This window comes from Branchiostoma floridae, chromosome 8 (genome assembly GCF_000003815.2).
Source record: "Branchiostoma floridae strain S238N-H82 chromosome 8, Bfl_VNyyK, whole genome shotgun sequence".
Taxonomy (NCBI): domain Eukaryota; kingdom Metazoa; phylum Chordata; class Leptocardii; order Amphioxiformes; family Branchiostomatidae; genus Branchiostoma; species Branchiostoma floridae.
This window is the reverse complement of record NC_049986.1, coordinates 325,816-341,174: the sequence shown is the minus strand read 5'-3', so window position 1 is coordinate 341,174 and position 15,359 is coordinate 325,816. Positions and strand designations below refer to the sequence as shown.

The 15,359-nt window shown below is 40.2% G+C and overlaps 2 protein-coding genes across 2 annotated transcripts in view; one reads left to right on the top strand and one right to left on the bottom strand.

The window, feature by feature from the left end:
- Positions 1–15,359, bottom strand: part of LOC118420490 (zinc finger protein 235-like) — a 252,038-nt gene that overhangs the window by 110,238 nt on the left and 126,441 nt on the right. The gene's annotated exons all lie outside the window — the stretch shown is intronic.
- Positions 13–14,547, top strand: LOC118420954 (plasminogen-like). Its single transcript, XM_035828051.1, has 10 exons — positions 13–112; positions 1,455–1,697; positions 8,848–8,976; positions 9,206–9,325; positions 10,015–10,131; positions 10,352–10,468; positions 11,338–11,754; positions 12,608–12,850; positions 13,316–13,423; positions 14,396–14,547. Exons 1-10 carry the CDS (start codon positions 13–15, stop codon positions 14,545–14,547), a joined length of 1,746 nt encoding a protein of 581 aa, XP_035683944.1.

Here is a 15,359-nt window from a genome sequence, read left to right as displayed (position 1 = left end):
AGCTAACCCAAAATGGACACCAAACGTCGCTTTGGACAATGGGCCATCAGTCTGGTGGCAACCGTTATAGCCGTCTATGTGGTGAAAGCGAACCCATCCCTTTCACCTACAGGTACAAAAAGATAGTGTTTTTAAGGTAGTATCTACACGATGTGTTTCGAATACTTTTACTCATCCATTTTAACGGAGAAGTTGAAAACATGAAAGACGAATCTCGACAGAAAATGTGTCTTTTGTTGTTGGCAGACCCGACAGAGCCACCGGCACATCCAACCAAGCCATCGGAATACCAGACCAACCTACCTACAAACCCAACTCTGTCACCGGGGGACCCGACCCAACCACCGGCAGACCCGACCCAACCCCCAGCAGACCCGACCCAACCACCAGCAGACCCGACCCAACCACCAGCAGACCCGACCCAACCACCGGCAGGCCCGACCCAACCACCGGCAGACCCGACCCAACCACCAGCAGACCCGACCCAACCACCAGCAGATCCAACCCATTCACCGTTAGAACCAACTCAACCACCGACATACCCGACTTTGTATCTGACATACCCGAACCAGTCAACAATATTGACCGGTAAATACAACAAAACATTATTTCTTGAACCAAATTCGATAAAACATATAGATTTTTCAACCCCCTGCACAGTCTTTGCGTTTCATCAAAATTGAACCGTCAGCGGCAAGCTTCTGACCCTTTGGAGTTAATGAGATTTAGGAGCTGGGAAAATGATAACGTTGTGTAGTTTGTATCTCATCGGGAAGAATCAATGTCAATTTGCCTTCCTGCATTGTTACAAGAGCCCGATGAGACAAATTAAACATTGCCTTTACATTTTAGCTCCTTTGCTTGTCATTTCTTAGACTTAATCCTTGTGTAACAAGCCTCTCGTGATGCCTTCCCTAAGGCCATACTGACTTAATTCAATGGATGGCATGGCATTCATTTCAGAATAGTTAGAACAGTGGTCACAGGTTACCCAAGGGCAACCTTGGTCAATCAAAATTTTACGCTCTGCTCTCCGGGATATGGGGGCACATGGTCAGAGCATGGAGCCACAGCGCCCATGTTCCCCTCATATAAACAAGAATGACAACAAAACATATTTGAAATACCGACGATTACATAGTCTTACTAGAGGTAAACATGACATAGACCAAGTATTCGAAAGTATGGACTACATGTTTAGTCCTCTGATTTAGCAGCGTTTTTTGTTGCATTTTCCTTTTTGTGCCTTCGAGCATTAGTTTTGAGGTCTCCAGAAGATGCCATGCATAAAGTAAGTCAGTGTATAACTTAAAACCTTTCAAGACTAAGGGAAGAGGACATCTGCCATCATAGTGTAATTATGGAACCCATAGCATTAAAGTGGCTCACAATAAGCCTAATGGTCTAGTAAACAAAGGAAAGTAATATTTCTAACCTCTTGTATCTACCCTTAGACTGCCAGATAGGGAATGGAGCATCTTACCGAGGAACAGTCTCTGTGACGAGAACAGGCAAGACGTGTCAACACTGGGACAGTCAGACACCGCACGAACACGTCGTCACACCCGCTAATAATCCGGCATCCGGACTGGAGCAGAACTACTGCCGGAATCCGGATGGAGACCCTTCCGGAGTTTGGTGCATCACCACGGATTCGGAACGGCCATGGGATTATTGTGACGTGCCAACATGCTCCGGTAAGGTCTGAACCTGTAAAACTGTAGTTATATTCTTTGAGCAGCATTAGTAGGCATAAGCATTTGGGTAAGGAGCGCTCCCGGTGCCAGCAATTCGGGCACGATAGGCCGGGCACGAGGGGCTGGGGACGAGGGGCCGACTGTACCATTATACGTGTGGGGGGCCTTTCCTATCTGGGAAAAACAAATTTTCAATCTATTTTAGAAAATTGATTGAAAATTTGTTTCTCACAGTTTGCAAGAAGCACATAGTTTCAGCCTATCATGACCGTAGTCTCTTTGACTCTTAGGCTAGGGGACCGTGTCTCTTTTGGATAATTAGGTTAATTTGTTATGAACTGATAATTGAGAATCACAAAATGCTTGCTCTATTGATAGAAAACATGATAAAAAATTGATTTGTCCGTAAGGAGAAAAAAGCCTGTAGTTTAAACCTGTCGTGACTGTAGACTCTTTGATACCTATGCCTATGGGATCTCTTCATAGTAATTAAGCCCATTTGTTAAAAGCTTATGATTCAGAATCACAGAATGGGTATTCTTGTGTTAGAAAACATGTGTATTGCATTTTAGAAATTGACTGAAAATTTTGTTAATCAGTTGGGAGAAAGTCCATAGTTTCGGCCTCTTGTGACCGTAGACTCTTTCATGCCTAAGGGGTGTCTTTTGAGTAATTAAGCTCATTTGTTAAAAACTGATTATTGAGAATCACAGAAGGGGTGCTCTAGCGATAGGAAACATAAAAAATGATTAAGAAATCGTTTTTCCCAGTGAAGAAAGGCCACCACACACGTATCATGGTACCGTCGGCCGCTCGTGCCGAGCCCCCCGTGCCCGGCCCCTCGTGCCCGGCCCCTCGTGCCCGGCCTATCGTGCCCATATGGCCTGCACCGGGAGCGCTCCTTACCCCACTTACCCCCAAGACATTTACTGCAAATGCGCATAGTAGCGGGTAGCAGCCATGCAACGTCTTACTAGTTTGTAAAATAGATATCGCACACTGAAATATAAAAATGCTATATTTTAGTACCAAATTTCAGATCACCATCAAATTATTTTTACGTTTTTTTTTTTTTTTTTTATTGCATTCTACAGTAGAATATATAATTCACATTGACAAAAACATAAGGACATGGACAAAAACATAAACCACGGATCCAACGGGAAAGTAAAAGACAATGTAGGTACAAATTGCTAGTATAGGAAATATACAGACTGAAGTATGTAGCAAAATAATGTAAAACAGGATGAATAGATGGATGTAAATAATAATAAATAAATAATTCGGACAAGAACATTAGGAATTGTTACAAATAAAAGAATATAAGTGGAGCTATACAGTATGTATGGATGAAAGTTGAATACAAGATGTATTTGTGCGTATACGTAAAATAATCAAACAATAGTAACCATATGTCAAAAAGAAACTTAAATAAATTAAAGCAAAATCAACAATGACGGTACACAAGAAGGCAAGATGATGGCAAGATGATGATGGTTTTTTAGTTCAATTTGTGCATTATCGGACCCCATTTATTGTAATGCGTCTCTAATTTGTTGTTTCTTGTGGCTATAATTAGTTCTGTTTTATAGTGTGACTTAAGGTATGAGATGTAGTGACCTAAGAATAATCGTTTGCCCCTTAGATTGAAAATAAAACATTTTGCAACTAGTATAATTACATTTGTAAGTATTGAACTATTGATATCACCGAAAATTACACTGAAAATATCTATAGGTAGAATTTCACTTGTTTGTTGTTCGAACCATTCTTTTATTTCTTTCCATAATTCGTATACTTTGGGACAGTCCCAGAGAGCATGTGTGGTTGTTTCTAGTTCTACTTCACAATATGAGCAAAAGGGGCTATCTATTAATTTCCATATGTGCAGCATTCGATTTGTTGGCAAAAATTTATAAATTAGTCTATATTGAAAGAATCTCATACGTGTACATATCGTTGTGTTGTATATCAATTTGAATATCAGTGTCCAGGGGACGGGAGTGTTAAACAGGTCTTCCCAGTAAGTCATAATATTAAGAGAGATGTCGGCTACACTATACATTCTCAGAAATGCTATATAAATATTTCTGTTACTTGTTTTTGCATTTAAACATAGGTAATTGGCTATATGTGGTAGAATAGGTCCGATAATTGGCTGTTTATCACGAATAATTGTTTTCCAGGCATCCGGCACGGCAGAGATTAATTGGTTGTAACTTAGCTTGTTTATAACTTTGCCAATTTTGTCACATAGCGTTTTATATGTTAAGAACCTGCCTTCTTCATCTAACAAATCGTTGATGCTTATTATGCCTTGCGAAGCAAGAGACTCCCATAATATAGGTTTGTTTTCTATCAAAATACTAGAGTTGTACCAGATTAATTGTGAATATATTTCGTAATGATTTTCGGGGGGTCTAAACTGGAAAGAAAGCCATGCCTTCATTACATCTTTAAAGAAGACACTAAGAGGAGGTTTAGCAAGATTAAAGCAATAATCCATATGTTTTTTATCAAGTTGTAGAAATGGGAAGACACCAATTCTAAAAAGGAGGTTCGACTTACTCAACACTTTTTTACAAAAACTGTTGTCGGTTGAATAAAGTCTGGGTATCCAAGACGCTTTACGGGTCCTGTCAAAAGTCGGCAAGTGAATTAATTTTAACCCACCATTCTCATAACTATTATATAATGTTTTACGCTTTATTTTTTCGGGATGGCCATTCCAAATGAAATTAAAAATCTTTTTTTCATATTTGACAAAGAAATCGTTATCAGGTGTTGGCAGGGCCATAAAAAGATGTGTGAATTGGGACACGACAAGAGTATTAATTAGAGTTATCTTCCCATGTAATGTTAGAGACTGACCTCTCCATGGTTGAAGAGTCTTGTCTATTTTGGCTAGTCTAATTCTATAATTTTCCAATTGGTCCTTTGTATCACCTGACATAATTACACCCAGCATCTGCACTGGCCCGTTTGTCCATTGCAAAGGAAGAGAACACGGAAGTACAAAGAAAGTATTCCTTAATGATCCAATTCGCAATATTTTACACTTATCATAGTTTGGTTTTAATCCAGAGATAGCGGCAAAGTCATTTAGGTCTCTCACTAGTGCTAAAATAGTAGACAGTTCGGGCTGAATGGGGAAGTTTGAGTCATCGGCGAATTGTGAGATTTTTGTTTCACACTCATTAACTGTTAGCCCTTTGATTTGACTATTATCTCTGATTTTCATAGCTAAAATTTCTACACATAGGACAAAAAGGTAAGGCGACAGTGGGCACCCCTGACGGACCCCTCGGGAGATTGGAAAAGTAGAGGATATATGTCCGTTATTTATAATCCTACTAGAAATATCATTGTACAGCAAAGATATCCATCTAATACAGGAGTTACCAAAACCGAAAAACCTCAATACTTTAAACATGTATTCCCAGTGTATAGTATCAAAAGCTTTCGCAAAGTCTGCTACAAAAATTAATCCCGGTTTATTTTCAGTTTCATAATGCTCGATTATTTCCAGAATTCTTCTGATATTTTCACCAATAAATCTACCTTTCAGGAACCCAGTTTGGTCTTGACATATCAAATTATTTATGACTTTCTTAATTCTTAATGCTATTATTTTAGAGATAATTCGAACGTCACAACATAGCAGTGTTAAAGGTCGCCAATTCGTAAGTTGACTAGGGTTTTTGTATTGTCCATCTCCGTTTTGTTTAAGTAAAAGTGTAATAAGTCCAACTTTCTGAGTATCTGACAGGTGTCCTGTATCAAAGGCATGGTTAAAACACATGAGCATTGGTTGTTTGAGACTCTTAAAGAACGTCTTGTAAATCTCTATAGGCAGTCCATCGAGCCCCGGTGCTTTACCATCCTTAAAACTATTAACAGCTGCCCAGAGTTCGTTTTCTGTTATTGGACCTTCGCAAGTGTCTTTTTGCTTTTCACTCAAATGGACATTGTTTGTAGTCGGGAAGAAAATATCAGATTTCTCTCTTTCTAAAGTAACAGTCTCGCTATCAGATGAATAAAGTGATGAATAAAAGGATTTTAGTTCTGATAAGATACCTTCTGGTTCATGAATGTTTTTACCATCTGATGTTGTCAGGTTGTTCAAATTCTTCCTTGCCTGGTTTCTAAGACCTATCTTAAGGAAAAACTTATTACACTTTTCTGAAAACTCCATATTTTTTGCACGTGTATTATAAAGCTTCTGACTTATTTTTTCTTCGCATAAAGTTTCCAATTCATTCTGTAATATATTGAGCTCTTGAATCAACCCATCAGGTGGTACATTGGACGCATCTAATTTCATTGTGAGTTCATCTATACGGCCCTTAATTTGATTTTCTTTCAGAGTGTTTTCTTTATATCTACGTGAGGAATATTTTATTGAATGTCCTCTGAAACAACATTTGAAGGTGTCCCAAACTGTTAGAGGGTCGCTCGTTCCGAGGTTGATTCGGAAAAATTCTTCGATGAATTCCTCAGATAACTTAATAAAAATGTTGTCACTTAAAAGAGATTGATTGAATTTCCAGTAGTTTTTACCTCGCTGATAGTCTGCTGTTTTAATAGAAATAGAAATAAACTTATGGTCAGACTTAAATCTATCGGATATTTTTACATTAGATGTATCAGCAATAAGTGAAAAGGAAACTAAGAAATAATCAATACGACTTGCCTGTTTTCCTCTACGCCATGTAAATGTGGATATGTGTGGAAATTGGAAACGCCATATATCTACTAAGTCTAACGCCTGTATCATGTCAGAAATCCGTTGTTGTGCCTGAGGATGATAAACTGTGGAATTACTTCCTGCACGGTCTAAGCCCGCATTGAGAACGGTGTTAAAATCACCGACAACAATTATATTTTCGTGGCTTAATTTCATATCTATAATTTTGTTTTCAACATAATCAAAGAAAGTGGGATTGTCTTTGTTTGGGCCGTATATGTTAGCCAAGCAGAAGCGCTTGCTTTTCACAGTAATATCTACCATAAGGAGTCGACCATCATCATCTTTTTTGACATCGTGAACAGTACAATCTAAGTCTTTTTTCAAAAGAATAGCAACACCTCGCTGATTACTTGTCCCATGACTAAATAGTATTTGCCCTCCCCACTCTCTTTCCCATACATTTTCTTCTTTTAGATTCGAATGAGTTTCCTGTAAACATATAATATCACTGGATTTTTCGGACAGCCACGTAAAGATTTCTTTCCTTTTTCTATGATTTGCAAGTCCGTTAACATTATAAGATCCAATTTTCGTTTTACCGTCAATCATGGTTGTTGTCTATAACATTCTTTGATAAAATTTCTTTGTAATGTGGAGAACAGGAAAAGTGTGTGGGTGGACAATTCTTTTAAACATCTATCGCACCATATACTTTCATGATCCGTGGTATCCGTGGTATCCGAACAAAAATAAACTGTGTTACATGGGTACGCCAGATAAAGAACAGAAACTGAAACATACATACAGATGTAACTCAAAATAACTGAAATATAGTTAACAACATTGGCGCACTTCCATACAGACATATCAGCACCGATCTTACTCATACAAAATTTTCCGGCTCCCCTAAATATTTTTTAAAGTCATCACCACCCTGTTTTTAACCTTGTCGAGATTCGTCGGCTCCGCAATTCGAATTCAACCAACATGGCTGAATTACCATATCAATATAGTAATAACAAGTAACGTTAAATGTAAGAACCAAAAAAAATAGACAAAGATATCATTTGTCCACGGAGCACATAATATAAGTAAACAAACATAAATAAATCAAATCTGTGTCCAAAAATTTATTTGAAATGGGAGTACAGAATCAAATCAAAAACAAAAGGTGCGAGGTCTGGACAACAGAACAGGTGGTAACCATTGTTTCATAATTGCGAACGCCTGGGAATGTGTCAGGACTCTCAGCCTTACAAGCTCACACATTCCAGATCATTGTAAACAAATAAACACACAGAGACAACGATGCATCAAAGTGAGGAAAAGTCATTTAATGTTGACAATCCACATTTGTGCATACATATCAGGTTGTCTTGTTTTCGGTTAAAGCGATATCTACCGCATTGATGCGCTTTTTTTCCTTTCCATTAACCAACAGTACAGCGTAAGTGCTTTTTGGAGGTACATAGATAGATATCTTACTGCGCGTATTGGTGTCCTTAGCTTTCTGTATCTCCGCATCCCGATCAGGAACAAGCTGGGACCTCGCTGCTTGGATCGGCGGCGGGAGGTGTTCGTAGACTGCGTAACCACTTCCTCGGAGTTTTCGTCCCTCCTTCAGTATGCGATCGCGATCATGATAGTTGACCAGTCTAACTAGTAGATGAGGGTTGGGTCGGGTCTTTGTTGGCCGCGATAACCGGTGAACTGCCACTAATGGCATCTTTTCCAAGCCAAGCTCTCCTAGCAAGAAGTCGTTGAAGAGCATTTCACAGTTTTCCTCCTTATGGTATGGTAGGCCCCTGATGATCACGTCAGACTTTCTTGAGTAGCGTTCTGCTAACAGATCCGATTTGACTCGCTCCCGTCGTTCGTTGTGTAGCTCTCTTCGCAGCTGTTCGACTTCGTTGTCTTTATACTCTGCGGCAGTCTCTAGCGTCAAAACCCGGTCGCGTAGTGAAGAAAGTTCGGTGGATAGCCCGTCGACTTTTACATCCAGCGTTCGGATTTGACCAGACAGTTTATCCCCGACAGTCTTCAGTTGTCCTGCTAGAGTCTCTTGTTGTAGTTTCGATTGTTCCAAAATTAAATGAGCCAAAGGTTGTAGTTCAGGAGGAAGAGAAGCCATGCCCGCGTTACTCGGCGTAGCCATTTTAGGTGTCTTGGGAGGGGGGCGATGAGTCAGGTTTGTCGGACTGCCGTTCTCTTCGCTGGTGTTGGAGCCCCTGGAGCGTCTGTTTCGTTTTCCCATGCAGAATCACCCAGAGTCGCGCATTAGAGTTCAAGTAGAATTGTTTTTGTTACCAAACTGCTGACATTTGTTACCAAACTGCTGACATTTTTTGAGCCGAGAGTAGGAGGCCTACTACGTGCCGCGGTGCATGGCGGTCAAAAAGCATGGCGGTCAAAAAATTATTTTTACGTTTAGTTCTCATGTTAATCTTCGTTTTTTGCAAGGCCATGGTGAACGCGAGGTTTGTTATGAGGATGAATTCCAGTGCTTGAACGGTTCGTGCATTCCTGATAACTATTGGTGTGATGGGGAGGTGAACTGTCTCCAAGGAGAGGATGAGTCGATCTGTGGGGGTAAGTACTAGTGTCTCTTAGGTACTGATTGTATATGATAAACATCGCGTTTTGAATTGTTGTACTGAATTGAAATGCTATACAATCAATGGAATAAAATTTTCCAATACCAAATCTATCAAGATTTGGTATTGATAGATTTGGTATTGGAAAATTTTAAGGTAAGGGAAGGCAGTTTATTTTTGTAATTTTTTCTCTTGCTAATCTTCCTTGTTCATCCCATCACAAGCTGGGAGCTGCCAGCAGAGTGACCGTCAGTGTTTGAACGGTTGGTGCATCCCTGAACACTATTGGTGTGATGGTCAGTATAATGATTGCTTGCAAGGAGAGGACGAGTCGGACTGTGAAGGTGAGCAAACAACTACGGACAATAAAACTGTCTGCTTCTGTCATTTGGGCGGTGGAGATGGTTTACTTAGTAGTTTTTGTAAACCAGGACTTTATTTTAGCATGAAAGTTCAACTGTGTTGGTACAATACATTATAGAAATTGCTAAAATTTCTTTCAAACACTGAATTAATATAAGGACTTACCCTAAATTTTCAGTCAAACTCCGTCAAACCTTGTTCACAGAAAGACCCTCTCTATCCCCAGCAGTGATGTCAGGAACACACCACTTTTGCAGGAGGGGGTCATAAGTATCAGAAAATACTAGACCCAGAACAGGATTTCTTCGCGCGAGGAGTGAAGAAGGCAGTGTACATTAGAGCTTACCGGCCCACACTCAACAGAGACGGGGGGCGACATAGAGTTTCTGATACTTATGACCCCCTCCTGCAATAGTGGCGTGTTCCTGGCGTCACTGCTGGAGATAGAGAGGGTCTTTCTGGGAACAAGGTTGACGGAGTTTGACTGAAAATTTAGGGTAAGTCCCTAAGTATGTTAATTCAGTGTTGGAAAGAAAGTTTAGCAATTTCTATACAGGACTGTATTTGTATAATCAATCCAAAACACACAAAATAAATCAGTCGTATGAAATTGTAGAGGGTATGAAATGTATCGTGCCTATCTAGCTAACTTTTGATTTTTTTTCAAAAGCTGTAGGCTGCCAGGAGAGTGAACGGCAGTGTTTGGACGGTTGGTGCATCCCTGAACACTATTGGTGTAATGGTTATTCTAGCTGTTCACAAGGAGAGGACGAGTCGGACTGTGGGGGTGAGCAAACAACTACCGTAACGACAATAGGACAATAATCTGTTTCTGTAATTTGAGCAGCGGAGATGGTTTACTCATATAGTTTATGTAAACTAGGACCTTATGCCTAATTACTTCAGAACACGCAAAATAAATCAGTCGTGAATGCTACGATGAATTAGCGAAGGTATGAATTTGTGGAATTTCTCATGCCTATCTTCCTTTCGATCTTTTTTAAAAGCTGTGGGCTGCCAGGAGAGTGCTCACCAGTGTTTCGACGGTTCGTGCATCCCTGAACACTATTGGTGTAATGGTCATTCTGACTGTTCGCAAGGAGAGGACGAGTCGGACTGCCCGTGTAAGCAGCAATTCTACGTCTTATCAGTTTGTAAAATAGATATCGCGTTCTGAAATATAGACCAGTACCAAATTCTAGATCACAGTCAAAGTTACTTTTTGTTTAGTTCTCATGCGTATCGTCGTATTTTTAAGGCCAGTGCGAGGTTTGTTATAAGGATGAAATTCAGTGCTTAAACGGTTGATTCTTCCATAAAGACTATGTGTGTGATGCTTATGGTGACTGTCCGCGAGGAGAGGACGAATCAGACTCTGCTAGCTTTGCCAAAATCTTCTGTTGAGAATAACTGAAGAAAGAATTTCAATTATATTTCCATAATCGAGCCAATATTTAGACATTTACATTAATTTACACGAGTCTTAACTCTTTTTTATACAACTAATGAGTACTTATTTTTGTCCATTGCGCCAAAAAGTAGTTACTAAAGCAACTAGATATGGTTCTGAAAACGGTCAGACATTTCAACTGATATCCCGTAGTTTTTGTCAGTGACACTGAAGAGATCTTGTTGGAGAGGGTCTATACAGTTGAAACTTCTGATCGTTTCCAAAACCATATCCAGTTGCTTGACCAAAACCATATCCAGTTGCTTGACCAAAATCATATCCAGTTGCTTGACCAAAATCATATCCAGTTGCTTGACCAAAACCATATCCAATTCCTCTACCAAAACCATATCCAGTTCCTTGACCAAAATCATATCCAGTTGCTTGACCAAAACCATATCCAATTCCTTGACCAAAACCATATCCAGTTCCTTGACCAAAACCATATCCAGTTGCTAGAGTCACTACTTGTTGGCGGACCTTAATGCCTGGATGTCTAACTTACATCGACCAATTTTGTCCATTCAATTTCCCAATTACCAGGGTGGATGGAGAGCTCCCCTGCTTGGGCCATCGATGCTACACCAACATTATCCCCCGATACATCTGGCCCAGATAAAGTTCTCGACAGTGATGTTGGTACTTTCTGGAACCCGATCAGTCCAGGCCCATGGTACATCATCTTTGACTTGTTGGTAGCCCATACTCTCTCTAAAATCCGCATCACCAGCTACGGAAACATGACCCACGACGTGACAGCATTTGAGCTTCAAATATCAGCCAGTTCGGATCCTTATAACTGGATTCACGTGATTGAATCCCCTTATAACATGCCTGTGGATTTAGCACTTGGCGGCTTTAGTGCCACGAGTCGATTCTGGCAACTGCTCATCACTGCAACTGGTCCGGACAACCAACAGCCTTGGTTAGTCGAAGTGAGCTTTTTGGGAATGGCAGCAGGTACGTTGGTTTTGGCGAGCATTTCTGAATGTTCAATTCACACTAACTCTTCCCAAAGACAAGTAGTAGAAAAAATAGTATATATCTCTTTATAGATACGTATCAAGGGCATTTTTATTCAAATGTACAGGCGTGAACAATAAGAAGGGGGTGGGGGGGTGGGGGTTGGGGGGTGACAGAACAAAGGGTAGACATGAAAAGGATTTTTGCATTGGATTGTTATTTGGTTATTATGTGGCTTTGTCTTTACCTTAAGTTTGTCTTTGAAGACTTCCGAACTTTTTATAAAGTTCTGGATACGAAATAAACACAATGTATTTCCTCCTAAAATAATCCGCAAAATTTCTAGTTTTCCAAATAACAAATCAAAAAAAGCATTGAATTCGGACATACAACTGTATCATGCACTATCAAAATGCAAATATGTTTATTCTTCATTGTCAAATGTTTGTATTATGTTTCAATTTGCCAACTGGTTATTGTTTATTCTTACCATTCGGACACTTGTATTAGTATGCAAACTACCTTATTGTATGAAGGAAATTATTAGATTGAACTAATATCATGAGGATATCATACATGCTCCGAAGTATATTGAGTAGATCCCTTTTTCTCGATTTCCTTTATTAACAAAAGGTGTCTACGCTTGAACATTCTAGAAGTTTAATGTAACTTGATCTGATACGTTTTTCCAAAAAGTAGGCACAATTCGTCAGACCTTGGGAATACATGTAATTTTGTAAGCGAGCAAGGTTTTTATGCTATCTACATGGCTATTTTCATCAAGATATTACCTATTACTAATTAATAAAAAATATATGCGTAATAGCCTTTGCCTTTCATCTACCCTTAGACTGCCTGACAGGAAATGGAACATCTTACCGAGGAAATATCTCTATGACGGAAACAGGCAGAACGTGTCAACACTGGGACAGTCAGACACCGCACCAACATGACGTCACATCCGCTAATTATCCAGCATCTGGATTGGAGCAGAACTACTGCCGGAATCCGGATGGAGGCCCTTCCGGAGTTTGGTGTTTCACTATTGATCCGGAACAACAATGGGGCTATTGTGACGTGCCAGCGTGTTTCGGTAAGGTCACAGCAAGTAAATTTAATGGATGACATCAGCGCGCTCTTTAATTCCCACATCATTTCAGAAAAAAACAAGATTTTTTTTCCTCTTCGGGGATGGTCAGATAGACCATAACGGGCAATATTGTGTTGTAGCCTAATACTTATACTCGTAGAAGTGACACTAGGGGTACGGCCATGACTAAGTTGCAGAAGGGAAAATTGTTGGATAGTTGTAAAAATGCAACCAATATGGAAGCCATGAGTGTAGTTGCCAACTTGACAAGTGAAACCAGTGTACCACAAGCTCCTCTGTCCTTGTTCCGCTAAAAGAATATTGGTGTAATGGTTCAAAAGAATGTCCACAAAGAGAGGATGTAATGAAAACCAATGATAGTCCATGAAATATCCTAATAACAAATTTAAAATCACCACCATAGCAATTGTTTCTCATGTCGATTTTCCTTTTTCATCCCATTACAAGCTGGGGGCTGTGTACGCCGGTGTTTGGACGGCTTGTGCATTCCAGAAGACAATTGGTGTGATGGTTATATCCACTGTTGGTATGGAGACGACGAGTCGGACTGTGGGGGTGAGCAACCAACTATTAGCTTACTTACAATGGTTACCCCCCCCCCCCCCCCTACCACGGAACGGTCTGAGCATGCGGACTGGGGCTGGGAAAAGGATTCTGGTTGGAAAAATGACTCTGTGAATACACATGGCTCTACACGTGTGTGTGTGCGCGTGTTTATTCCCTAGCATCAGAAGGATTGAAACCAGGATATATATATTACACCAACTACAACTTACTAGTTTCGAGAAATAGACATCGCGATCTAAACTAGTGACTATTGAGCAAACGGCATCAACTTATGAAAGAAATTACTGCACACAGTACATGTGTAATTTAGTACACAATGTGAGAAGCTGGTTAGTTTCTATACTAGGTACGCATTTCTTTGACTCTTGCTAGGTATCACTTTTAATGGATCGGTCTTATCATGCATAAACAAGCAAATGATGGTTTGAATTGTTTGCGGGTACAGAATTAAATCTTCTAAGCTAAGGGCTGCTCGGATAGTGAACAGCTCTGTTGGGACAATTCGCTAAAGACTACTTGTATAGTGGAGTTATAGGAGAGGATGAGTTGGGCTGCTTGGGTTTCTTATTTACTGCCTTCCTGGTTTTATGGATGGAAACCAATATAGGGTTAATGAACCGCTTTCCTATGGTGTATACGGTGCCATAATTCATGGTCAGTTCCTATAACCACCGCATGAACGGCCGAGTCCGCGTAATTTTATTATCATATAGATTTTACCAGTTACTCATCTCATATGCATGGAAAACCAAAACATTGCCTTCTTTCTTTTGATATGACTGTATGCTTCTATCATTTTGGATGAGGATCGAGATGGTTTACATATATATTTTATGCAAAAAGGGCATAATTACTGCAAAACACAAATGGAAATCGGTCGTAAAGTTAAAAGAATAACGAAGGTATGAGATCGTGTAACTCATTTGTTTTCTCATGCCAAACTTTTTATATTTTCCCAAGCTGTGGGCTGCCAGGAGAGTGAACGGCAGTGTTTGGATGGTTCGTGCATCCCTGAACACTATTGGTGTGATGGAGAGTATACCGACTGTTCAGAAGGAGAGGACGAGTCGGACTGTTTGGGTGAGCTGCTATCTTCGGCTTTAGGAAAATAGATACAGTGCCATGACATATATTACATTGCTTCTCAAATCTATACGTATTCCACTTCTATTGGAATGATATTGTGATAATCATATGGCATCTAGCTTGTGCGTAATGTAGGACCCTTCCCAACCCATAGATGTAGTTTTAGTTATGTAGTGTGGCCAACACTTGACATTGTTTTTTTTTCCCACTTTTTTCATTCGTGTTTATTGCACCTACTTTTTTTTACTAAGACTGGTCACACTACCGTGCACTTACCTGTTCAGGATACGCCGTAGAGGGTTTTGCCCAGTACTTACATAGAAAGATAGATTTTAACGTTTTCCACTTTTTTCATGATTTTAACGTTTTCCACTTTTTTCATTCGTGTTTATTGCACCTACTTTTTACCTTTGCCAGAATGGCATAAGGTAATATTTTCGGTCCGGTTGTGTGTTTTCCCCCTGTTTGTGAACAACATAACTCGAGAAGACTGCGATGGATGCAGCTGATATTTGGTGGGTGGGAAGGGGTCTGGAGAACGAAGGAGGAGTTCGATAATGGGCCCCCTAGCGGCTTGTTAAGGTACTGCAGCGGAACCTCCATGCTTGATATCTCGCGTTCTGGACATGCTGCGGTCGTGATTTTTGAGCGGTAGGGACCCCTTAAAGCAGAGAGTGATTGCTGCGAGTTTGAGCCTCTAGCGGCTTTCTTGGAAGTGCAGGCGCCGGTTTACTCGCAAACTTTTGTCCGTGGACATCATAACTCGAGAAGACTTCGACGGACGCTGATGATATTTGGTGGGTGGGTAGGGGTCTGGAAAACGGAGGGGGAGTTCAAT

What these genes read in the sequence shown, in the direction of transcription:
- LOC118420954 (XM_035828051.1), top strand. Translation starts at nt 13, where the DNA reads ATGGACACCAAACGTCGCTTTGGACAATGGGCCATCAGTCTGGTGGCA. An exon ending in CCCATCCCTTTCACCTACAG is followed by an intron (nt 113 to 1,454) that starts GTACAAAAAGAT and finishes ATCTACCCTTAG; the next exon opens with ACTGCCAGATAGGGAATGGA. An exon ending in GGACGAGTCGGACTGCCCGT is followed by an intron (nt 10,469 to 11,337) that starts GTAAGCAGCAAT and finishes CCCAATTACCAG; the next exon opens with GGTGGATGGAGAGCTCCCCT.